The 25752-nt window shown below is 38.3% G+C and overlaps 1 protein-coding gene across 3 annotated transcripts in view; it reads left to right on the forward strand.

The window, feature by feature from the left end:
- The window catches only part of ABI3BP (ABI family member 3 binding protein), a 242073-nt gene that overhangs the window by 83465 nt on the left and 132856 nt on the right, over positions 1 to 25752 (forward strand). For all 3 annotated transcript variants that reach the window (XM_081797763.1, XM_081797752.1, XM_081797759.1), the window contains exons 3-6: positions 2980 to 3048; positions 6679 to 6811; positions 19177 to 19358; positions 19935 to 19987. In XM_081797763.1, the coding sequence (XP_081653889.1) occupies positions 2980 to 3048; positions 6679 to 6811; positions 19177 to 19358; positions 19935 to 19987 (437 nt within the window). The remainder of the gene's footprint in view (positions 1 to 2979; positions 3049 to 6678; positions 6812 to 19176; positions 19359 to 19934; positions 19988 to 25752) is intronic.

The raw sequence follows: 25752 nt of genomic DNA on the forward strand, positions 1-25752 counted from the left end.
ATTTGCACAGCCAAGTTAAAAATAAATGCAAGGACCTTGTTTCAAAAAGCAGGAGAAGATTGTCTATTAAAGATACTAAAATATTTCCTTTCTCCCACAGTTTCTCAACTTGTGATGGTGTTATTTTGTTATTTAATGTGATTAAGTAAATTAAAATTTTAAATTATTAACATGAATTTTGCCATTTATCTTTACATTGTGCAATGTTAGTTTTAAATGCAAATACGGGCCTTCAACTCCTAAGCAGAAGCACAGATCACACGATTCGTACTTTGTCGGTGAGACATGCACGTGTATTTCATTCTTGATAGAAGAGTGGAAATGCACAAAACTAACTCCTCTTTTTCCTTCACTTCTTGACACATGGACATTCTATAACTCAGCCTCTGGCTTCCTTACGAGTGAGGAAGAAGGGAGAAGCATGGGAACTGGGGGTTGCTCCAAGCTTCCCCTTTCGTTCTAGGTGGTCCTTTTCAGCATAAGTGGTTGGCAAATATGGAGAACTAACATGAGTAAGAGAGGATACTATAGGATTGCTTGGTCGTTTGTGTTGCAATCTGCATGGGAGCAAGTTTTGGTTTGCTTGAACAGTGTGTCCTCACAGATCCGCACCAGGCCCTCTTCCTCAGCCAAAGTTGCAGTCTGTTTGCCTTGTTTGACCTTAGAGTCTTGCTAAACGCCCTTGTGTCCTGGGTCCCTCCGAACTCTATGCTGAGAGGGCATCTCAACCACTGTATGGGAGTGGAAGAAACTGCAGGCCTCCCTATTGTTCCTGTCTCCTCTGCTCACACACAGGCTTTATCAGCCCTTCATACTGCCCTTAGGAAACCCAGATGCAAAGAGAAAACTATTAAGAATTTCAAGATGGTGACAGCAGGGCATTAATCCAACCATGAGACCCTTCTGAGCATGGGGCCCTGTGTGACGGGGCGTGTTGCCTGCCCATTGAAGCTCACCCTACCTTGGTGACCCCCTCTACAAACTGTGGTGATAATAGTATGTATCAAGTAGGGTTGCCGTGAGCAGTAATGAAGCCACACATGTAGAGTGCTTAATAAGTACCCTACACATAGAAACTCCTGAATATGTGATACTTTCTAAATACTTACATTGTTTTATATCCCAAATAAAATCAGGAAATGTATTATATTCCTACTAGGGACCTTAGATTTAGGTTAAGCATTCCTTGTATAAGCTCCACTAAGCAAGCTATGCCTTCAAACGCAAGACTCGGAAACATAATGAATGTTCCCTTATCTGTGTTGTGGTCATGAGGCAATCGTCAGTAAGCAGGCAAAGCTCTAAGGTCGGTTTGAGAGGTTACCTGGTTTCCTTTGTGTAGTGTAATTACTGTAGCAGGTTATAGCAAATAAGGCTGTGTGGGGTGTCCAGAAAAAGGCAAATGCTCAAGTCATTAAAAGTGGCTGAATTGCCAGGTTGTCTCTAGCTGAGAATGAGGTCAGTTCTGTAAAGCCTTGGGTAGAGAAGGCCTCTGTTCCAAACTCATAGAGGGGAGACATTTAAACCCAGAATGAAAACAAAACAAAGATGTGAGTTCTGTCTGAGTGAGCAGGGGTGAACTCTTGTTGACTGCAGCATCCAAATGAAATCGGGTGTAGAATGAATTTCATGATCCAAAGTTACTGAAGAACTATTGTAGATGATAGTCATCAATCAGTTCAGCAGAAGTGCTTATGAAATGCTATTTAGTATGCCCAATGTATATTTGGCTTATTTATGTATATTTAAATTAATATACATAACTCAAGCCTGCTCTGGTGCTTTCCAGATTTTAAGGGCATCAACCATCTTGGAAACATCAGTTCAAAAAAAGAGGATTTGATAAATTATTAGCTCCTGATTTAGTGCATACTGATTGTTTAAACATCATTTTATTTTAAACCTAAATTTTTTTTTAAAGATTTTACTTATTTATTTTTACAGAGACAGAGCACATAAGCAGGAGGGGCAGGGAGAGGGAGAGAGAATCTCAAGCCAACTCCATCCTCAGCGCAGAGCTGCAGGGCTCGATCTCATGACCCTGAGATCACGACTTGAGCCAAAACCAGGAGTTGGATGCTTAACCAATGGCACCACTGAGGCACCCCTAAAGCCTAAATATTCTTTTTAAGATTTTATTTATTTATTTGAGAGAGAGTGAGCAAAAGAGCGAACACGGGGGCTGGAGAGGCAGAGGGAGAGAGAGAAGCAGACTCCCTGCTGAGCAGGGAGCCTGACGTGGGGCTCGACCCCAGGACCCTGAGATCATGACCTGAACCAAAGGCAGATGCTTAACCGACTGAGCCACCCAGGTATCCCAAAGCCTAAATATTTTTAAGAGATTCTCTTTAAATTTATTTTCCATTGGCATATTAGATGAAAAGTATACCAACCTGAAACTGTGACTTTGTTTAAACATTGCTCACAAAAATGATTGGTTGAATATAATAACAGGCTGAGAAATTATGCAAATAGGATAAAAACAAAGAGAACATTATGAATATTCATACTACTATGGAAGTGAGCAGTTTCAGGTCCTACAGCAGGTGAGATCTGTTGTGTCTCACGTGTCTTATGCAAGTATGATTTTCCTTCTCTGATTCTGAAGCATCAGGCTGACTCCTGTGAAGAGTAGGATAACAAAATGGATATGATTGAATTTTAAAAAATCTCTTCGCAGAGGGAAAGATTGATGAAAATGTGGCACAAAATCTGTGTCTAGCAAGGTTCAAGATTTCTCTTCCTGCCTCCTGTCCATTTGGTTTTGAAAATCTGGATTTAATTTTCATTTTAAAAACTTAATAGACTGAACTGTCTCAGGAAGTATTAGCTTTCCACATTCCTGGGTCCTCTCATCCACTGGTGCTGTGGTTACCGTGACTAAGGCCTGGGTAACACTGAGTCAGGACATGGGTTTGTTGTCGCGAATGTTGCTCCCTCTTAGAGAATTTTACTGATAAATAATGTTATCGTTTCCAGATGCAGAGCCTAAATATCTGATTGTTGTGCGGCCTGCTCCTCCTCCAAGTCGAAAGAAGTCATGCTCAGGTATATTTTGTTCATTTTTCAGATTTTATTAACTTTAAACCATGCCTCTTCATTTCTGCCCATGGAGACCAAGTGCCTTGGGGATGCCTTAGGAATGTGGATGAGAATACGTAACACAGCAGGCCCCATGTCGGCAGATAACCCTGCTTGCAAGTATTACAGTCTGGTTGTAGAGACTGCTTGGGATCTAATCCCAGCACCACTACCTACAAACCTGAGGAATTTAGGCAAATTACTGAACTTCTCGGTGCCTTCTTTCTCCTGCATACCAGGGTCGTCGTGAAGGTTAAATGAGTTCATGCGTGTGTGGCCTTGTAGGCCAGGGCCTGGCCCATAGCAAGTGCTTGCTTAGACTTAGCTCCTGTTAGCCTGAACCTACTTTGCAGTGTGTCAACTCAGGCCCGCTCTGGTGCTTTCGAGATTCTAAGAGCAAAATCTAATGTCTAACCTTTGTTGAAGGAGACTGTTCACATTCAAAAGCATCACTCCTTTATATGCATGGTCAGTGGGTTGGAAGGTGGGTTCTACTTTACTCGTCCTCTCTCCCTTCGGACCCTCTTCTATTTAGTCCGACATGAGAGCAAGGACTGCTTTCCTAGAACAGTGGCACAACGCCAAGACTCCCAGGGAGAGGGAGACTGGAAACAGGAAAGTAAATAACCTATGAATAAATGAGTAGAAACATGTTCTATGTGATTAAAGAAAGCTTAAAATCTTACATTGTCCCAATTTCACTACTAAAATTCCTTCTCAGATCAAATAGGCAGGCCTTTGCTGTCAGAACCTAAAAAAGCTGGGAATATGCCTTTACCATCCGGTATCACATCTCCCTGACTGTAGATTACTGATAAAAATGTTTTGCTTTTCTTTTTCATTTACTAATGCAAACTGTTCTTAATATTTCCTAATCATGTTCATCTTGTATAGTACACTAGCTGTCAAGCAAAAAGGATGTCTTTTGTTTGTTCTATGTTTCTAGCAGCATGAAATGGGTTGGGGGAGCATACAGGTCTTCAAATACCCTGAGCAAACAGGCCCTTTGCAGTTGTGTATTTTGTATCTTCTGGATGCATCAGCCAAGCCTGCTACCAGAAATTTGTTGCCACAGTGCCCTCCCCTCCTTCTGTTGGTTTTCACTTCTTTTTAGAACAGCAGTAAACAGTCAAGCATTTTGAAAAATACAAATTCCTTTTCCTGGCCTCCTACATTCTCCCAAAGCATGAGGGAAATTCCAGTGACTCCTTAGAATTTATAATGATAGTCATCATTTCAAGGCTCTATTTCAAAATATTTAATAAAGTCAAGAGGTATTAGTATGGATCCATGGGATTCTGGCTTCATGTTCAAACTATTTCTCAATATAAACACACAAAAAATGTGTAAGGGGCGTCAAAAGAGTGCTCACACCTTGGTTACACTTTATAACTTCATTTGGGAACTTCTATGACACTGGTCTTGAAATCATTTTTACCTTTGTGATGACCAGCTCAGGAAATTGTTTCATCTTGCTCAGGATATAATACCCCACCTTTCCTCTCAGGCAACAAATGTAATGTTTTTGTAATCTGCATTTGAGAATGATACAATGAGTGAGGCATTAACTTGGATTCATTTTATATTTGCATCTGCCACATAAATTTTAATCATTTTTATATTAAGATCCAAACTTAGTGAAATAATTATTTTATGGTCATGTAGACCTTAGGTTCCCTTGGAGAAAGGAAAATGTATCTTTTTGTCTCTAAAGGGCATAATCTTCATACAGTGTGAGCTATGCCAATGATGTAGTAAAGAAAAAAGAAAAGAAACCTAGATAACAATTCAGAAGATGGAAATTTGAGTCTTGACCTTGCTCTTGGTGTGACCTTGGATACCCTTGAAACTTCTCTGGGCCTTATTTTTCATTTGTAGAATGAGATAGTTGTATTACATTAGTGAAAACCAACTCAGGGGTGGAAAAAGGGATATCAGAATCCCTTCAGGCCTTTTTCAAACTACATAAACCCCTTACCCTCACCAGGTTCTAATCTACTCCCTTTGGGAGTCAGACTTGGGTTCTTGGAATCACAAGAGGTGGAAAATTTTATGGAGAAGGATAAAAGCGTGTTTGCAAACAAATAAACAGCTATCCTTGACAATTGTTTCAAATATCTTTTTTTTATTATGTTAATCACCATCCATTACATCATTAGTTTTTGATGTAGTGTTCCATGAGTCATTGTTTGCATATAACTTTTTTTTTTTAAAGATTTTTTATTTATTTATTTGACAGAGAGAGAGATAGCTAGAGCAGGAACACAAGCAGGGGGAGTGGAGAGGGAGAAGCAGGCTTCCTGCCGAGCAGGGAGCCCGATGTGGGACTCGATCCCAGGACCCCGGGATCATGACCTGAACCAAAGGCAGATGCTTAATGACTGAGCCACCCAGGCGCCCTGCATATAACTTTTTAAAAATTCAGCTATGTCACCATGAAACAGTTGGCCACCACTAGGCTTACATATAGGCTGAGAAGGTTTTTCACCAGAATAACAACTCACAGAACTTAAATCTACCAGAAGCAGCAAGGATGGCACAATTTTAAAGGGCATGTGGTTCAGATAACTTTCACTAAGCTCATACAAGAGGTACCTTCCTACCTATTAGTTCCTACTGCATTAGATCAAAATAACACAAGTTCTTCCTATAGCAAATACAATAGGCATGGTCTCATGAAATGAAAGAGGAAACACAATGGAAATAAAAAGAATGCTTTATGTTCTGCATAGTTTTATTAGATATCTTATTGCATTTTTATGTTATCTACAGATTTTTTTAATGAGCCAATGTTGGGTTCCATGGCAAAGGATCTTCATTGCTCTTTTTCACTGACCCTATTCCTGAAGTTCCAAATATTTTTGAAAATGCAAATACCTTTCTCCCATATACTGGAAAAGAATCTAAAATGGTTTATCACCACCACTTGGCATTGCCCAAATCCAATTCTTCCCATCAGAACAACTGCGCTTCCTGTGTCATCCCTACTCTTCCAGCAGTATTAAGAATGAGTAAAAAAGAATGTGTATACATTTTCCATTTAGACATCACTGTAAAAAAAAGGCTTATTGTAATTGTATGACAGGGATTTTACACTTCTAAACTGGTTTTAAAAAGGAATATAACTTACAAGCCAGACATTAAGCTTTGTTTTCTTTGTTTTCACACTAATTCATAGTCTTGGGAGAAGGGGGAAAACCAACACACTTTTATTGTATCTGTAAAAGAAATGAAGTGAGCAAAGCATTTGCATTATTTATTTCACTGGTAATAGCCACGACTTTCATATTCATCCCTAACCCATAAGAAAATAATACCTAAGTATGATTGCATATAGTTTATATGCATACATTACCCATATATGCATTCATATATATACGCATATACATACACACATAAATCTCAAAATGATACTTTGTTTGGTTTATGCTTGAATTCATGGGCAAAAAATTGGTAATATTTGTGCACTCCATGAGAAGAAAAGGAACTTGATGCTTTCATGCTCTTTATCATCATCCTAGGTCATTTTTATGCATTCTACCCCAATCATAAAAATATACTGTGTTACCAGAATTAACCTGCACGTTACCTCCATAGGTAAAGCACGCTCTCGCAAACCTCTCCAGCTGGTGGTTGGCACTCTGACACCAAGCTCCGTATTCCTATCCTGGGGTTTCCTCATTAACCCACACCATGACTGGACATTACCAAGTCACTGTCCCAATGACAGGTAATTCATCCTAACAAAGGATTTTTTTTTTTTTTTACCTGAAAATTCGCTCTTGCTTTTAGTAGTATCTGTACATGCTTTGGAAGAATATATAAATATCAGGGGCACCAGCTCATATGGGTCACCCATTAGCTATACACCTTGTTCTGGGTGTGAGAGGAAGGAAGATACTAAGTGAGGGTCCCCACCCTTGAGAGAGTTATCATCTACCTGAATAGAAAACACATGCAAGCATTTTTTTTCCCCAAAGAATAAAGTACAAGGGAGAATGAGCCAAATAGCAAGTGGGGAGTATCAGTGAGAAGAGTAATAAAAGCTCAGAGGATGAGGCACAAGACAATTAGGAAAGATGATTAAAAGTTGGAAATGCTGACCTTTGGTTTGACAGTTGAAGAAGTGTTAGAAGCAGTAGTTCTCAAAGGGTGGCCCCAAACTAAGCAGCATCAAAATCAGTTGGGTTCATTTCTCAAGGCCCCCTCCAGATCTACTGAATAAGAAGCTCTGAAGGTGGGGCCCAGTAATCTGTGGTTTTACAAGCCCTCTGGAAGATTCTGATGCCGACTTACATTTGAGAATCACTGGTTTAGAGAACTGGAGAGTAACTCACAGGGCGAGATGTAGACCGAGGAAAAGCACAGGTTTGGAGATGGAGCTCCTATCTTCCTTAGCAGGACAAAATAAGAAAATCTAAGTATATTTTTAAATGAAGGCCATTCATCCACTCAGCACATATATTCGGCATGGTCTATATGCTGGGCAGTGTACAACATGCTGAAGCTGGGAAATAAAATGATTATTTATCATAAATATTTACTACATTATCTTTAAAATTCAGAACTTTGCATCTGATGAGCATTCCAAACTTTCAAGCTTCAACCAAGGCATTTCATTAATTTTTTTTAATTTTAAAAAGACTCAAAGTGATTTTTAAATTTTAAAAGTTTGATTTCTTTTCTAAATAAAAAATATGTTGTTGAGGTATAATTTAAATCCAGTACAATGCACAGCTTGATCAGTATCCTATGCTCCATCGGGAAATAGAACACTGTCATCCCTCCAGACAGAACTTTCCTCAAGAAGCAACCACTGATGTGATTTCTATCCCTGTAGATTAGGTTGCCTAATCTATAATTACACATAAATGGAATCATACACTATGTTGGTTTTTTGTGTCCATTTGTTTGCATTCAGCATGTTTTTGGGTTTCATTGATAACATTGCAGGTATTAATAGTTCATTCTTTTTTTTTTTATTCTTGAGTAGTATTCCATTATGTGAATATTCCAGCATTTATTAACTACTCTCTTGTTGGTGGATACCTAATTATGTTTGTTTTGGATTATTATGAATTTAGACTTTATAAATGTTTTTGTAGGAGCTTTGTAGACATATCTTTTAATTTTTCTTAAATAAATACCTAGGAGTGGAATTGCTCGGTCATGGGGAAAATGTATATTTAATTTTTTTTTCTGCCTGACTTTTCCATTTATACTCCCACAGGCAATATGAGAGTTCAGATTGTTCCACATCCTCACCAGCATTTCATGCTGTGAACATTTTGCATTTTCTCTATTCTAGCGTAGCAGCATCTTGTTAGAGTTTTAATATGCACTTCTCTTGTACTAACAATACTGAGCACTTTTTCATACATTTTTTGGCTTGATCTCTCTTGTGTGGTGTTTTATTTTTATTTGTCTAAATTGAATTAGAAAGAAGCACCTTTAAAAATGTTTGTAAGTTCTCAAGAGTACCTTTCATATGACTTTGATTAGGAAATCTAGACTAAGAACAATAATAGATTTTCCTTCACATGTTCATAGTTCTGAAGGAAGAAATTATTGGAAAAAGCCATGTAGAAGATATTGCCAAAACCAATTTTTTTTTTAAATAAGCTTGAGAAGTTTTAAAGAGTCTGAAATGTTCCTTTATCATCCACCACTAAGTCCGTAACTTACTTTGTTTGGAAAATGGACTCTTAAAAGAACATGTTTTCTTGTGATAATTCCAGCTTTACAGGGTTGGTCCAGAATGCCAGTGCTGAGAAAAATAACATTTATGGATTGCTTTCTTATTCCTTTTCATTTTCTTTAGTCTCTAATTTAAAAAGGCCAAAGGGGGGTGGGAAAGAAGAAAGGAAATTTGGTGCTCTTGCAGCAAAATGCAGCTGATTTTAATAGTTATTTACCTTGCTTGATAAATTCATGAAGTTTGGTGACATGCAAATTCATAGAAAAAGCTTTGGATATGATTTCTTCCCCTGTCCTCAAACTTTTCCTTCAATTTCACTTGGTCCTACCCCTTCTTGAAAGCATTTATCTGATGCTAATTTTAATTGATGGATGTTGCCATAGTTTTATAGCATAAGGAGAGGAGCAGATGATCTGGTAAAGCTAGGATATTAACAAGGCAATTGATTAGAAGACCCAAGCTACTCAAACCATGCATGTACCTTTCCCTCACCCCGTTGCTCACACACTCTGGCTTTGCTCTTCTCATCAAATAGATGGAGTCATGCCCATCAAATCACACTAGTCAAAATCAATAATTCTACTTAGAATAAAGTTTTTTAAAAGATTCAATAATAGCATATCGAGATGCTTGGAAACTTTCAATTCTGAATGAGTGGGACAAGCAAGGTACCCTTGACAGAAATAGGGGACTCTTAAGACATAAGTAAAAGGGAAGAATTCAATGGTGATGCCTGAAAAAAAGCACTTTGAGTACTTGTGGATTTCATTTACACATGCCTCCTTTCTTCCCAGTTAATAAAGAGTTGACATTTAAAGTCTTGGTGGAATCTGAGAAAAAATAGTAGTCCTTGTTTAAAAGCTCTGGAACTACTGTGCATGTTATAAACACCCAAATAAATCCACCAGGATTCTAAATCAATGTAATTAGAAGCAGACTTGCAGAAACCTACCCCTACATGATGGTGGGTTTTTTTGTTTGTTTGTTTGTTTTGTTTTGTTTTAGAATTTCAACTAAGCCAGTAGGTTAGAATAAGGAGTAGTAGCTATAGGGAATGATCACTTCTTGAAAACTGGAAGATTAATATGCTGAATTTTTCCTTCAGGAGTACCTTTTTAAAAAATCATTGGAATCTGAATGCCCTTGGCTTGCTACAGGAACACTTACTGGTGTCATTGTAATCCATCAGATTCTATATTGGCACCCTGCGTAAAGTCTCTGATTTAAAAAAAAAAAAAAAAATCAGTTCTCATTGATTCATACAGCCCCATTTATCCTATGAAAAGCAAATAATTTATTGGGAATTTTTTCTCTTTATACTTTGATTTTGGACTTTCTGTATCCAAGTCCTGTGTAGTAAGTTTCCAGGGAGAAAACCGCTATGCTTTCTTTTGTTTTAAGTTTGGAGTATTAATGGAGTATCACTTTATCCTTCATGACACGTGGCTCTATTCCTGTTTGCACAGGGTCCATATGGGTATCCATGTTCTTAAATCCTTTTCTGAATCCACATTGGAAAGTAGATGTGCTTAATTTATAGTTTTTATTCTTAATAGGCTTTGAATGGAAGAATGTACACATTTGTGCTCAATATATCTAAGGTCCAAAGAAAGCTTTCCAAATTGGCTCAGATGAAGAGTAAAACATGTTTTTAACCAAAATGTATTTCCTCATTAATAGCTTACTTTTTCCTTCCCATGTTTCCAGCTTGTTAAAGTGTTCAAGATTGCTTCAGTTCTCACTCCTTTGCCAACTTATTAAAGCTTTATGATTGTTTAGAAATCATTTTCACATTTTCTAACACTTTCATTTGTACTTATTTACAGTTAATGTAGAACGAGGCCTTTTCGGCCAGTCCAGAGCAGGCCCTTGCCTTTCTATTTGTTCCCCGCTTGTTTTTAAGAAGTGAATATTTTTGATGTCTGTGCATTTTCACTTGATTGAACTCATTGCCTTGTTACCCATTCGTCTTTCCATGTAAACTTTAAGCTCTGTGAGGACAGGGACCATGTGTATCTTAACCGGCTTTATCTTCCCAGTCCCTGGGTCAGCATCTGGCACATAGTAGGCCTTCAGTAAATATTTATACTCAGTGAATAAAGAGTAAAATGCCAGCGTTTTCACATTGATGTCTCGCCATTACTTCAAACTTAAGGTGACAAAATCAAACACCTACTATTTCTTCTTGATAATCAGCTCCATTTCTTAGTACTTTCCAAAGTACCTTAATTCTTCTGTTCGTTCCTACTTGAAACTTGACTCATTTATTCATTTTTTATTTGTCCTCTCCTCTAGCTGATGAGCCCCCAGGTTCTCTGAGTTCTGCCTTGGGCAAGTACATCAACGTCTTCTATCTCTCCATGTCCATGCCAATGATTCTCATTCAGACACTTGTCGCCTTACTGTGGTTCCTGGGGATCACATCCAGGCTACTTTCCCTGGCTCCTTTCCTACCGCAATCCATCCTGGCCTCTGCAATGCCAAGGAAATTTAGATTATCCACCATCAGCTCACTCTTTCTTCACCTCAGATTTCTCTTTCTTCTCTTCTTTCCAAGGAACCCATTTCTGACTTCAGACAGTGCTCACCATCCCGTCCTGTCCACGCTCTGTAAGCTTGCACTCTCACACTGGAGCCCTCACTACCCTTGGGGCCCTGCCTCCTGCTTGCCAATATGTTTGTGACTTCCCCATCCCAGAACATCTTCTTTCAATCCTGTTCTCTCTTCCAAGGGATTTTTCAATCTCTTAATTCCAGAACTTCTCAGAGTGGTCTGCTCTTTTATTCCCAGTTTCCATACCCGACCCCGACCCCAGTCTTTATTCCTTTTCAGTGGCTTCCCTTCCCTTTCTAACACTCCACTGAAATATCTCTTTGTGGTCAGCAATGATCAATTAATTGCTAAATCCAGAAGAGTTTTCTCCGTTCTTACCCTTTCTAACCTCTCTGTGGAATTGGTGGCCATCTTCCTTTTTTGACATTATACATATATTTAAGCAGGCTCCACGCCCAGTGTGGAGCCCAGTGCAGGGTTTGAACTCATGACCCTGAGATTAAGACCTGAGCTGAAATCAAGAGTCAGATGCTTAACCGACTGAGCCAACCAGGCGCCCCTTTCTGACGTTTCTATTTAGGTTTTCCTCTTAGCCTTTTCCTCCTCTCTTGTGTTAATTTGTTATCCTACCACCCCAAATGGAATAGACTTTTATCCTTGGATCTCTCGTCTTTGTTTCCCCCTTATCCCATCTGTGCTGTCTTTAACTATCACTTCCAAGTACAACAGTGCTTCTCAAACTTTGTGCACACAAATCACATAGAAGACCTTCTTACAATGCAGATTCTGACTCCAAAGGCCTGAGGAGCCTGAGATTCTGCATTTCTAAAAGGTAACAGGAAGTGCTGATATTGCTGCTGTCCTGAGAGCAGTGGGAGTGACAAGGATGTAAATGACTTCCAGTGCTGACATCTGACCTTGACTCATTTCCAAGTTTCTAAGACTGTATTTTTAGTTGATGGAATTCTCTCCATTACAGGGGCCACATAATGTGGTTAGTACCTCAGACTCCAATTAAATTCATATTTTCTATACTACCAAAAGAACTCCTTTCTATTACTTTAATTTTCTTTAAGTTTAGAAATTCAGCTTGGGTTTGTATTTACACTCTTCTTAGCACCCATGTCGCACAAGGAATCCAGTCTCATCAATTCTTCTGTAGAAATATCACTTTGATCTATTTTCTTCTCTTCATTTCATTTCTTCCACGATTCATTTCTTTGTTCTCTCCTATCTGGATTATAGTGCATTAATTGAGATTCCTCCTTCCAATTTTTCCTGAATTCTTCCACTGCTGATAAGTCTAGCCTCCTTCATCACTGCTCAACTTTATTCACCAGCTGAAGAATCTCCACCAGCTCCCCACTGCCTGGTAAAAGAAATTGTAGAATCTCTCCTGCAGTCTATCTCTAAGAATATGAGTCCTGCTCCTGCCATGAGCTTTAAATCTGGACTACTTTGTTTTCCTGGACCTACGTAGGATGTCCTGCTTTAAATCACACCTCTAAGATGGGATTTAAAATGTGGTCTGTCCATTTCAAAAGTTCAGGCCATCTAGTGCTGTACCTAGCCACCCTCAGGACCCTGTGCTTTTCACCCCGACTTCTTTAGTTCTATCCATTTGTACACCTACCTCCTCCCCTCACTCTACTGTGAGCTCATTTGTGAAGTTTTCACGATGCCCTGCTCCTCTTCCAGTGCATGTGGATCCTAGCATCATGCTTTATAATAGTAGGTCTCAACAAAGGTACAAATGAATAAGTAGGTGGAATGTTCAGAGCAAGCCTTAAAAATCATCTGGTCAGGGGCCCCTGGGTGGCAGTCAGTTAAGCGACCAACTCTTTATTTTGGCTCAGGTCATGATCTCAGGGTGATGGGATCGAGCCCTGTGTGGGGCTCATGCTCAGCACAGTGTCTGCTTAAGATTCCCTCTCCTCTCTTCCTCTGCCCCTCCCCCACCTCAAATAAATAATCTTAAAAAAAAAAAAATCTGATCAGGCCATCTAGCTCTTGAACCTCTTCTGCAACATCTCCCATTCAGAGTCCACAGTGAGTATTTCCAGCAATGGTAACAGCATAGATATGGAGGGTAAAATTCTGGTCAGATTGACCTAAGTTCAAAATCCTGTTCTATTATTAGCTGAATGGCCTTAGACAGTTACTTAAATGCTTTAAGCCTTGGGGTTTTTTAAATCTGTAAAATGGGTTAATAATAGTAATATCTCATAGAGTTGTCAGAATTTAATGAGATGATACATATAAAATCGTTAACACAGTGTCTGGCACACAACACTCAATAAATGGAACTGTGTTTGCTATTGTTAATTTTGATATTATTTGCCTTATTTTATAACTTCCATTTCAGGCAAGCTATTCCATTTTAGATAGCACTAAAATCAGTAGAAACTTATTCCTTCTGTTGATTTTAAGCCAGCCACCAGTAGGTGATAAAGAAGAGAGATTTTGGAAATTTTTGACCAGCTTGAAAATTATTTTAAGAGTCCAAAGATAATAAAGACCTAAACTGGTCCCATGAGTGCTTAGAAATAGACAAGAGACAAGTAAAAGAGGAATCATGCAGGAAACCTAATTGGGCTTGAGAACTGATTAGACATGAAGGGAGAAGGTACCTGAAGTCAACAGGAATAGGAGCAGATTTGGAGAAGAATATGAGTAGATTTTAAGGTAGTTAGGAAATTCACAGAGGATTAAATCATTAGATTTGATCAAAAGGTTTTATTAACAGATCAGACACCAGATTACAAAGAGATTTAGGCCTCATGAGTCATAAGAAAGTGGGATAAGGTAGATTACTTTGAAGAAATTTTGTGTTGGCGCCACCTGGGTGGCTCAGTGGGTTAAGCATCTGCCTTCAGCTTAGGTCATGATCCCAGGGTCCTGGACTTAAGCCCCATATTGGGTTCCCTGCTCAGCTGGGAATCTGCTTCTCCCTCTGCCTCTGCCCCTCTTCCTTGCTTGTGCATGCTCACGAGTGCTCTTTCTCAAATAAATCTTTAAAAAAAGAAATTCTGTGTTAAAAGATAGCAGGGATAAAAAGGCAATATTCATTTTATTTTTGTTAGAATGAAAAATATTTAAACAGTTATTCAACTCAGAGAGTGAGTGAATGGAATAAGGAAATGGTATAAAATTACCTAGATGCTTATGTGTTGGCAGAAGGGAGAACCCTGGAATCAGGGGCGGGGGGGCGGGCAGGGAGGGCATGATAGGGAGAGACACTTTGAGAAGAATGGAGTGAGGACAGAATTTCTATCAGTAGTCACCAGTCTCCACAAGGCAAGAAGCAAAAATACAGACAGAGGGGGTGTCAGGAAGTGTCCTTTGATATGAAGAGAGCAAAACGTGTGGAATAGATGTTTTAGGAAATATAATGGTAGCTAATTACATAGAAACAAAAACATGGCCGGAAAAAGCATAGAAAGCCCAAATGATAGCCAACCACATGCATCAAGCCAGGCTGGTTTGTGAAAGGACTAAATTTATCTTGATATTACTCCATTTCTGCTCTTGCTAATTTATTGCCAGTTATTTCATAAATTTTGTTTATGGGGTTTCTATCCTGTGTTCTGCCTCTGTGTTTTATTGGAATAAAATGTCTAATATGCAGCTACAGTCATCTTTTAGGAACAGAAAGGATCTCAAAGATTGTCTAGTCCACCCCCGTTCTCTTTTGAGGGAGAAAAGTGATGAATAAGTGGGCAAAGACTCCCATGAAAGCAGGCTACTAGTTTGCAGCTGACAAATATCCAAGCCAAGCCTCTACCTGCCTTCTCCACATTTTGAGGAGCTAAGGATTTTGTTTAAGCTACAATAACCATTATTGTCAGTGTTCATACTATTAGGGATATGTAAGCAGAGATAATGGTATTTGAACCAAACACTACCTTCAATAGTTCCTTACCACTTAGGACACGAGATGTTCTTGTTCTTAAAGTCCAAGTTGCTAGAGGCAGGCTTTCCAGGAGTCTGATCTGATGACCTTCACTGACTGCTACCTGTATCTTTACTAGACTTGTTGCACTTGTGTCCAAATTGAATCATCCACAGAAAAGGGTGCAATCAATATTTGATCCTGAGTATCCTCTGACAATAATGGGAAGTCTGTGACTCCATGTTATGGTAAATATACAATGAAATAATAAACCTTACGTAATGTTAAAAGGAATTAGAATTGTCCTCTTCCCTTCTAGGTCATTTTACCTGTCTTTTTTCATCTCCTTTTGCCAAGCACCATAGTAGAAAGACAGTCCAGTGCAATGCTGAAGGTATTAGCTTAGGAGTCAGAAAACAGCCATTTTGCCTGGCTCTGTACTGATTATCAAAACCTAGACACTTATCGTCTCTCATTTTCTTCTATGATAATTCTTATTCTCTCTTCAGAGTTTATTGTATGAGTAAACTGAAACACACTGTAAAATCTTAAGCCTTCTGCAAATGTTCAATGTAGACATTTATTGTATTTTCCTTCAGTTTGCATTGATTCTATAGGAATGTTGAGTTTGGTAAGTGAAACCTTACACAATGACACATTGAAAAAGATCATTGTAAACTTGATTGCTTAGATCAGTGTTTTTTTGGTGATGGAATTATTGTCCATTTAGAGTAATTATATTCTAATTTTAGAATGACACCATGAGCACCCAAGTATCCGTCTTATTCATTCCACAAATATTTATGGAAAACCTTCTGTGTGCTCGGTTTCAGCTTTGCTTATTATCATAAGACCTAAATCCAGCTTTGAAATCAAGGAAATGTGACTTATTACTTTACACCAAATAGTCTTATTGACTCTTTTAACACTTAGAACTTGCCTATAGGGGCGCCTGGGTGGCTCAGTTGGTTAAGCGACTGCCTTCGGCTCAGGTCATGATCCTGGAGTCCCTGGATCGAGTCCCACATCGGGCTCCCTGCTCGGCAGGGAGTCTGCTTCTCCCTCTGACCCTCCCCTCTCTCATGTGCTCTCTCTCATTCTCTCTCTCAAATACATAAATAAAATCTTTAAAAAATAAAAAATAAAAATAAAAAAAATAAAAAAAATTAAAAAAAAAGAACTTGCCTATAATATACAGTTATCAATTAAGCCACTGTTGACAAGGATAACCTCTCTGAAGCAGAAAAGTTAGCTGCCTGTACGTTTATTTTTCCTGACAAACTTGTATCAGAGAGAGTATTTCAAATGCTTTGTGATCAAGATAAAAAAAATTGCACAATGGATTTTTTTTTTTTAACATGTGGGTAAGTTCGTAGAGCATTTTTATACCATTTCATTCCTAGAAAGATGATATAAAATCAAGCTTATGTATAACCCTGGAATCTGGCCTTTGGTCATTATGTTAGCAGCGTGCCAACCACCGCCCCCCCCCCATCATATGAGGATTTGAGACATGTATCCAAAGTAGAGCTGCATAATTGTGGTAGCCCATCTGGTCTGATTTTAGCTTCTCTGCACTTCTCTGACATTGCATGGTATCCAAGGCAAGGAAAAAACAATAAAAATTCCATGCAGCATACTTGTCAATAAATGTTTCATAGATTTCTGTTGATGTTTCAACTCACAGGACACAGAGGATTACTATTCTATACTGTTCGTTCCCAGTAGCAGTTAATATTTTGGCTGAACAGCCTCCTTCACTCATTCTGGCTTTTGCTCCTTTGAAATTGGAGACTGGAGAGTGGGTTCCATCGTGTAATGGTTAGCACTCTGGACTCTGAAATTGGAGACTGGAGCCCTGACAGTAGTTTTACTAGAAAGAAGGAAGCATATCAGTAGCTTGTAACTAGTAGGAAAATAGTCTGAATATACAAATACATTCAGGATACAAATATACAGAAACATAGAAAATCATCCCCAGTCTGTATTTGTTAAACAGTACCACCCCCGCACCCCCCCCCAGCCCCCCCTGCTGACTTCACAGGCATTCAATGTGTGCGTTTGCAGAGGGTCCCCTACTTCAAAGGGCCCATGCTTGGTTTAATGCTCTACTGTCTTTGTCTTGAAATTCTTAACCATTTTTTAATAAAGGGTCCCATGTTTTCGTTTTGGAATGAGCCTCATAAATTGTGCAACCAGTCCTGGCCCTTGTTTCCGGAGATTCTGGGTAATTGTGTTTGTGTAGCATCAACAAATTGTGCCTGGCGCTTAGAGATGGCAGTAAATGTTTTTAGCATGAGTATATGAGTGATGTTATAAGGCTTTAAATAAAAGCAACCAGCCTGAATCTCAGCCCATTAAATTATGCTAGGGTTGGGCGCCTGGGTGGCTCAGTTGGTTAAGCGACTGCCTTCGGCTCAGGTCATGATCCTGGAGTCCCGGGATCGAGTCCCGCATCGGGCTCCCTGCTCAGCGAGGAGCCTGCTTCTCCCTCTGACCCTCCCCCCTCTCATGTACTCTCTCTCATTCTCGATCTCTCAAATAAATAAATAAATCTTTAAAAAAAATTAAAAAATTAAAAAAAATAATAAATTATGCTAGGGTAGGGAGTGGGAGAGAGGTACTAAATTTTTTAGAGAAAATTTAAAATAGAAGAACTGAAAATAATACAACAAATACCTATGTGTCCATCATCATACCCGACAGGTATTATTTTATTTACTGAAAATGTTTATTCACAAATAAAAAGCAGATGAAATTTACCTGTTGGCCCCACCTCTAATCTCATCTCACTGGGAGCTAAAGCTCCAACACAAATATTAGATCCTTACAGTATTTGTTGTCCCTTTACACTGCCAACAATAATATATGGTAACGTAGTTTTTTTGTGAGCGTTTCGGTATTTATGTAAATCGTATGAGACTATATGTATTATCTTGTAATTTGCTGTTTTCATTCAATATTTTGCTTGTAAAATCTGTTCATACTGATACATGTAGCTCTAGCTCATTCATTCTTGTTACCATGTACAGTACTAATGAAATCCCCTGTCCTGATCTGCTGTCCCACCTAGTGAGGCTGTTTAGAGCATTGTCAAGAGGAGTCTTTGTATTCTGGTTCTGCCACTGGTTAAAGTCACTAGGTGGGTAACAATGGGCAAATTAAGTGATCTTTCTGAATCCCTTGTTTTCACATTTATAAAATGGGATTAGTAACTTCTACCACTAAAGGTGACTTTAGGACAATTAAATGAGATAATATACATAAAACCTTGCATCTGATACAAGCGCAAAAAAAGGGGTGAGGATTATCATTACTTTACCATATATATGGCTGAATATTACCAAGCCCTAGGCCTATACGTAACCATGATCTTAAATTTGCATTGTTTCATTTTTTTCATTGTACCCTTAGCTTGGCTTTGGTCTTGATTCTATTTTTATAATGATAAGAAAATGTTACCCTTAGAATGCAGTCCTCGATACAACTTAGAGTTTCAGGTCCCCCTTTTACAAAATTGAACAATACTACGTTGGTGGACATTCCGTGGCATAAACCCATGCAGTTCCAGGCTTAAACCCATCCAGCTATAAAACTACAATATGACGCACTTACAAAATTATATCTATGCTCTGCTCTATGCATAACTGGAAAAAAATGAACATCCAGCATTTTCCAACTTTCCTTTTGCAAAGTAGCGAATAATAGAACTGAGAGGTCTGAATTCTGTCAGTCAGTGCGCTGCTGCATGCGCTCCAACTCAGGATTAGAACTTAAGTACACACTGAGCTATTTTTTTCACGTTCTCTACAATTTCTAAAAAAAATAACAGAAGCCAGTATTAAACACAGTCTTTGAAGTAGATGGGAGTCTGTGGTGTATTAAGAAACTCGAAATAGCCTTCTGAACATCCCTGTGAATTTCAAGCGTCGTATTTTGGTTATTCAACAGATACTATACGATTCGCTATAGAGAAAAGGATAAGGAAAAGAAATGGGTTTTTCAACTCTGTCCGGCCACTGAGACAATTGTGGAAAATCTAAAACCCAACACAGTTTATGAATTCGGAGTGAAAGACAATGGAGAAGGTGGAATTTGGAGTAAGATTTTCAATCACAAGACTGTTGTTGGCAGTAAGTACCTGGAACTGCTTCAGTGAGCTTTCTGTAATTCTTACTTTTTTTCCTAAGTACTGAATTTTTAATTATTTTATTCTTAAATATGAGATGAGTTAATTCCCATCCTCTAGTACTTAAAAAAAAAAATACAAAAGTGAACAGAATTTGAGTATTGGTATTTCAGAACCCTTTATATTAATGTGTGGTTTTTTAAAAAAAAAAAAATGATAAGCTGATGTTTGATGCCTCCATTGATAACAGTTCTTTGGCCATTGTAGTATTTTAAATCAATCTCAGATCTATGAGCACCAACTGAGTGAAAACAGCAGTAATGTGTGCAGGTGTTTGGAATTGAAAGCTGGGCCAGTAAAAGTGAACATAAAAAGACTTCAGGGGGCCCTGGGCTCTCTTCCTGTGATCCCTTCATTCAAACTTCATTGGAATCAGGGTTTTAAATGATAGCAAACAAATTAAGATGATTAACAATGTCAGAGTTAGAACAGGAGTTACAGTTCTTCATAATGAGTAGGAAGAATTAATTTAGGAACACAAAGAATGAAAATAATGTTATTTTCTCCTTGTTTCTGTCAGGTAAAAAAGTAAATGGGAAAATCCAGAGCACCTATGACCAAGTCCACACAGTGGTAGGTACCAGGTTATTCTCAGGAATGTTTTTTAGCAATTTTGTCTGCATTATGTTTTTGTTGTTGTTGTTTTGTTTTGTTTTTATAAGGAAATCAGTCTGTTAGGAAGTGTTGAAATGGGATTAACTGGCTCTGGGGCTTTGTGTAAAGTACTTAATGCTTTAGGCATTTGCTAAGTTTAGAGCTCTAAAGTACTGATAATCAATGTAGTTACTCAAGTATTTCCATATTCCAGGTGTTTTTGAGGTTATGCTTATTATCTTCTGTGCAGTGGATTGTTTTTTAGAATAACATGTTTCCAGAGTGAATTTGGACATGCTCTGTTTTCATTGGTATTATTCATTTCTGTCCTCGGTCCTCTTCCCTCTATTATCTCACATCCTACTTAAAAAAGCCAACCTTTTCCAAAACAACGAAGCAACTGGCTTGGTTTTTTTCCTGTGCCTAGCCTCTCGTGCAGTAAATATCTGCACATCTTACGTGCCTGACAATCCCCCCATCTAGACCTCTCCCCGCTTCTCTCTCACTACAGAAACTCAGTCCCTTGTTCTCTCTTTCCCTCCACTTGTCAAAATCTCTTCTCAGGAAGCACCATCCCAGTTGTGTACTACTTGTTATAAATGCAACCTATTGTTATAACAACCACAGAGATATTTGCATCTTAAATCATATACCCAATTATAAAGTGAAGACCATTATGTCCTGAGCAGGTAAAGGAGGCATCAACATTTTGAAAACTTCCTAATATATATGATCAAATTTCTTTCTAGAAAGGTTGTGCCACTTTACAATCTTGCTATCAATGTATCAGAGTTACCTTGCTATTATCAACATTATTATTATCCTGATTATCAACATTCTATTTCCATCACTAAATTTTCAGCTAATGTAATAGTGTAAAATGGTTTTTTAAATCTCTATTTCTCTGATTTCTAAAATAGCAGTACTTTCTTCACTTGTTTATTAGCCATTTGTCTTTTCCATTTAATGACCTTTAGTTTTAGTTCTTTATTGGGAGTCTTATGGGTTTTATTGAAGAGTTTAGTTCTAAAATTTAGTTCTTGGGAATCTCATGGGTTTTATTAAATAGTTTAAAGACTATAGATTAAAGAATATCAACTCTTTGTGATCTCATCGAGGAACATTATTCTCACATTTGTTACCAATTTTGTTTATGGGAATTTTTGAAATAGGCAAGTCTTAAAATTTGTTTAATCAAATTATTTGTCTTTTCCATTGTCATATTTTCAATTGCATTATATTTTAGAAAGCCCTTCCCTATCCAGGGAGCAAATATTTCCCTATTTTGCTTTTAGTTTTATAAGTGGTTTGATTTTGTGATAATTAAACTTTATATGAGTTTTATTTCACTATATTGCAGGTAGTAAGGTTATGTACTGACTCGGTTCTGCTTTTTTTTTTTTGCAAACAATCATTTGGCCTAGTACTAAGTATTGAGTTGTGCCATTCCTTATTAAGGTCCCTCTGGCTTTGTCTCTCTTAAATCCAATCACAGGGAATAGAGTTGCTCTTTGTTTCTCTTCTAGAACAATCCCCACTCGTGTTGTGAATGGTTACCTAGGAGCTATATCTTATCTCTCACCCTCTTGGCTGTCCTGCTGTGTCTTACATGTGACTCAATGATGTCATTTCTTTCCTTTTTATCAGCAATCATATCCCAATAATGTCTTGTGGCAGAATATTTCATCTAGTGAGAGTTACTCAGCAAAATTGGGAAGGATTATTGATCTTTACTCCCAAGGAATTTAATTTCTTTTTCATATCATAAATAGCCATGATGAGAAGGCCCAGGAAGAAACTTCCTGCATCTGTGACCCAGAGCCAAATATTTGATCACTTCAAGCTGTGAGGTGGAGTACCCCCAACTCCAGCCAGCTGTGACGAGCTGTGGTTTGAAACTCTTGGCTATTTCCAAAGGAAAACCCAAATTAACTGAAAAGCTATTTTAAGGCTTCTCTGTGAGACTTTCTTCATTGTCACCTTCTGGAAAGCCATCTGTGCTCTTGGGTAGCTCTGGAACACAGGAAAGTTGAAAAGGATCCACTTGGGATAGCCTTTGAGCATCTGACATGGCCACTTAGAATTGATTCTGAAAATATTTTAGAGGTATATTCTCATCCAAATAAAGTCAGTATCAATCCAAATATTCAGACAGCCATCTCTGAGACTGCTTGGAGAAGGCAATATTTTAAGAGATATGAAATAAATTTACTTTTAGAGTTTTAAGCAAAAGATACCTTGAGAAATGCTTTCATTCACCTGTACATGCTTACACCTAAAACTTATATGCAGCAAAAACTTAGCGGATGTTAAAGAAGCCCCATCTTAAGCATCTGGTTACATTATATATGTGATTCATGTATCTAAGGATACATGTTGGGCTGGCAAGCCCGGGTGTGCAACGTATAGCAGACGTCTCTTCTGATTGGTTGGTGCCTTTGTTCTACCACTTGTTAAATAGTTTCAGTATCACCCCTACCTGCCTATACCTCCAGAAAAATAGGGAAAAGGTGCATAAACAAAATGGTGATTCTTTCTATATAAATTGCGTTACTTGAGATCCATGATCTTGTGAAAGAAAAAACACATTTATCATAATTTTGCTCTTTCATTCTTGTTGAGAATCTAGAATACTCTTTTTATGGAGGCGAAACCTAATGTTTACTATTAGGTTTTATTTTATATATATGATATAATAAAAATGGTAGAAGTGAATTCCCTTTTATATATATATATAAAATGATTCAATCAAGAACAATGGCTGAAAGGACCTAATTTTACTACATTTGAAAGGACATAATTTTAATACATTATGTCTATTTTTTAAAAAAACTTAATTATCTTACTAGTTCACTAGCTAAACAATCATTTTTTAATGATTGTGTTTATTTATTTATTTGAGAGAGACAGAGGAACGCACAAGCAGGGGGAGCAGCAGAGGGAAAGGGAGAAGCAGGCTCCCTGCTAAGCAGGGAGCCCGGAGTGGGGCTGAATCCCAGGACCCTGGGATCATGACCTGAGCCAAAGGCAGACACTTAACTGACTGAGCCACCCAGGTGCCCCTAAACAATCAATTTTTGAAGTACATAGTACTTAACAGAGATTTTAAAATATAAGTTTATTTAATTCCAATCTCCTTAGAATAAGTGTTCCCCTAATATATGACATCTGTTTTCACCCTTCCATTTTTTTTTTTCCATCAGAGATCCACCCATCTTTTTAAAAGTATGTCTCTTATTGGCAAAAAGAGAAGTGGTGCCAATTTTTAAAGTGTAACAGTTACCAGATGAGTGAGGTGAATAGGGAACAATGCCATGTGGTCCCCACCCATACCTTAAGATTGTGTACAATGAATATATCAGGTATCCTTCTGTTCTTAGCAATTGTTGTTTTAAGCAGAAACTTGAAAAATAATATTATCAAAGGTGTATGTCTCACTCCTCCCTAAACAACCAGAAATATGAAGACTTCTGCAAGTAGGACACTGGATTAAATCGTTTTGTAACTTTCATTAGAACATCTTAAAAATGAATTAAAACTACAGTGTAACAGGCCCAAGTTCTTCTCATGTGGTTTGGCTCTTGAACCACTGAAGTCTGATTTTGAGCAACCCTTGCCACTCCCCAAATGGACAGCTCTTTTTATCTCAGGACCTGAAAATAAAGTTAAATCTACAGTGAATATTCTGACACCACAAAAATACCAAATAGACAAGCCTGTAAGGAAGGGCCTACAAAGAGTAGTGTTAACACTACATGTATTAAAGCTGATTTTCAAAATAATATCAGGAAGTAAATATAATGCAGAGTGAATAGAAAGTCCCTCATCCTCTATGGTTACTACTGTTCTGGTTATTTCTAGATAAGCATAGGCTTTCCCTAACCAGGACTAAAATCAGCTGAATTGGTCATCAGTTCATTGCTGTTTACCACATCAGCATCCTCTCCCCGTAGAATCTCCCCACTGGATACTCAGCCACAACGTCCCTGGAAAAATGGTAGAAGTGAATTCCCTTAACTAGTCCCCCAGCTCAGGATATAATACAACCTAGGTTCTTAAGGAACAGGATATCTTAAAAGTCGGGAAAATAAAATATCACATTTCTCCTGGGGCAGGAGGGAAATAACACTTTCTTCCTGGCATACAGTAAACACATAGAAAATAGTTACTAAATGAAGGGAGGACGAGAGTTGTGGAAGGAAGTGGTGGTGAAAGCTTGCAACAGGAATGGGAGTGAGCAAAAGCTCCACAGAAAAGAGAGCCGGCAGGGACATGGCCTAAGAGCAAAACTGGGACGACGAGGAAGGGTTACTGGTACCTTCTTAAAAAACACCGTACGTGGAACGGTTTGATTAAAATTGGGTTGCAATTGGTTAAACACTGTTAACTTGGAAATTATCACAGTATTTCATTTCTCAATGGATCCCAGTAACAGACATTTCCCTACACTTTTATAAGAAGACATAGGGAAAGGATTCACAGTGTCAACTTCTTATTGGCAATTTAGAGCCTTCAGCATAGACATTTTAGTCAAGAGTATTCTCCTGTTGCTCCTAAAAACCCTACTTACAGAGAGGCAGCTACTTGCTCAGGAGTCCAGTCTTGATGCATCTTTGGATTGCAGATTCGGCAACAGTGTAATTATAGGTCTAGAAAGAATTGGATTCTGCAGCTAAATTATTTCCTTGTTTTTTGGCAGCACATACTGTACATATAGTCTTGTCATCATCTTAATAGAATATTGTTAGATACTCAAGTTAGAGTTCAAAGAGAAACTTCGTGCCGTTCATGTGAAGAGTGGACTATTATCCATTTGTCCTTGTCAAAAATTGTTTAAAACAAATCATCACAGTAAAGGAACTAAAAATTAAAATAATGAAATTCCAAAGCAATCAACACAGCAACATGCAGGTGTTTCTGCTAAATTGTGATGTGTCTGAAAAACTTCCCATTCTGCAAAATGTGCACTAAATGGCAGGACTCCTAGGGATAGATAACAAGCCATTCAAAAGTCTTTGGAACTGTAGCAACAGCTCTAACAAAAATGGTTACTAGTACCTGGAAAGATAATGTGGCTCCCGTGTGGCTGGAGGTTGGCACAGCTGGTATTTAAAATTTTCAAATGATAAAGGCCATGTGCTGGCGACTCTTTGGCTAGAGTGGGACAGGTAGGAGTAAGGTAGACACCTGAGGCAGAGCCTTTCTGGGAAAGCATCCTGTGTACAAGGGCTCCTATTGAATTTTCTTACGATAAAGCTGAAAGAGATCTGCTGCCAGGGTGACATCAAAGCTGAGAATTTTTTTTTCTCTCCCACTGAAGGTTATAATATTTCTACTATTCCCTCCCCCTTTGCCTGGGAAAAATTGGGTATAAATTATACTTATGTATTCTCCTATTTACCAATAGCATATAAGCTATGCAGTACACAAGCACATGTAGTAACTGAACAGACTGTTGATCAGAAAAGCTTTTCCTAATTAAAATGTAATTCATGCTTGTAAGGAATCGGGAAATAGAGAAAAGTCTAAAAAATTAATCCGTTTAGGGGCGCCTGGGTGGCTCAGTTGGTTAAGCGACTGCCTTCGGCTCAGGTCATGATCCTGGAGTCCCTGGATCGAGTCCCGCATCGGGCTCCCTGCTCGGCGGGGAGTCTGCCTCTCCCTCTGACCCTCCCCCCTCTCATGTGCTCTCTCTCTCTCATTCTCTCTGTCTCAAATAAATAAATAAAATCTTTAAAAAAAAA

The sequence above is a fragment of the Leptonychotes weddellii genome, chromosome 1 (genome assembly GCF_054177405.1).
Source record: "Leptonychotes weddellii isolate Sample4059 chromosome 1, ASM5417740v2, whole genome shotgun sequence".
Classification (NCBI taxonomy): domain Eukaryota; kingdom Metazoa; phylum Chordata; class Mammalia; order Carnivora; family Phocidae; genus Leptonychotes; species Leptonychotes weddellii.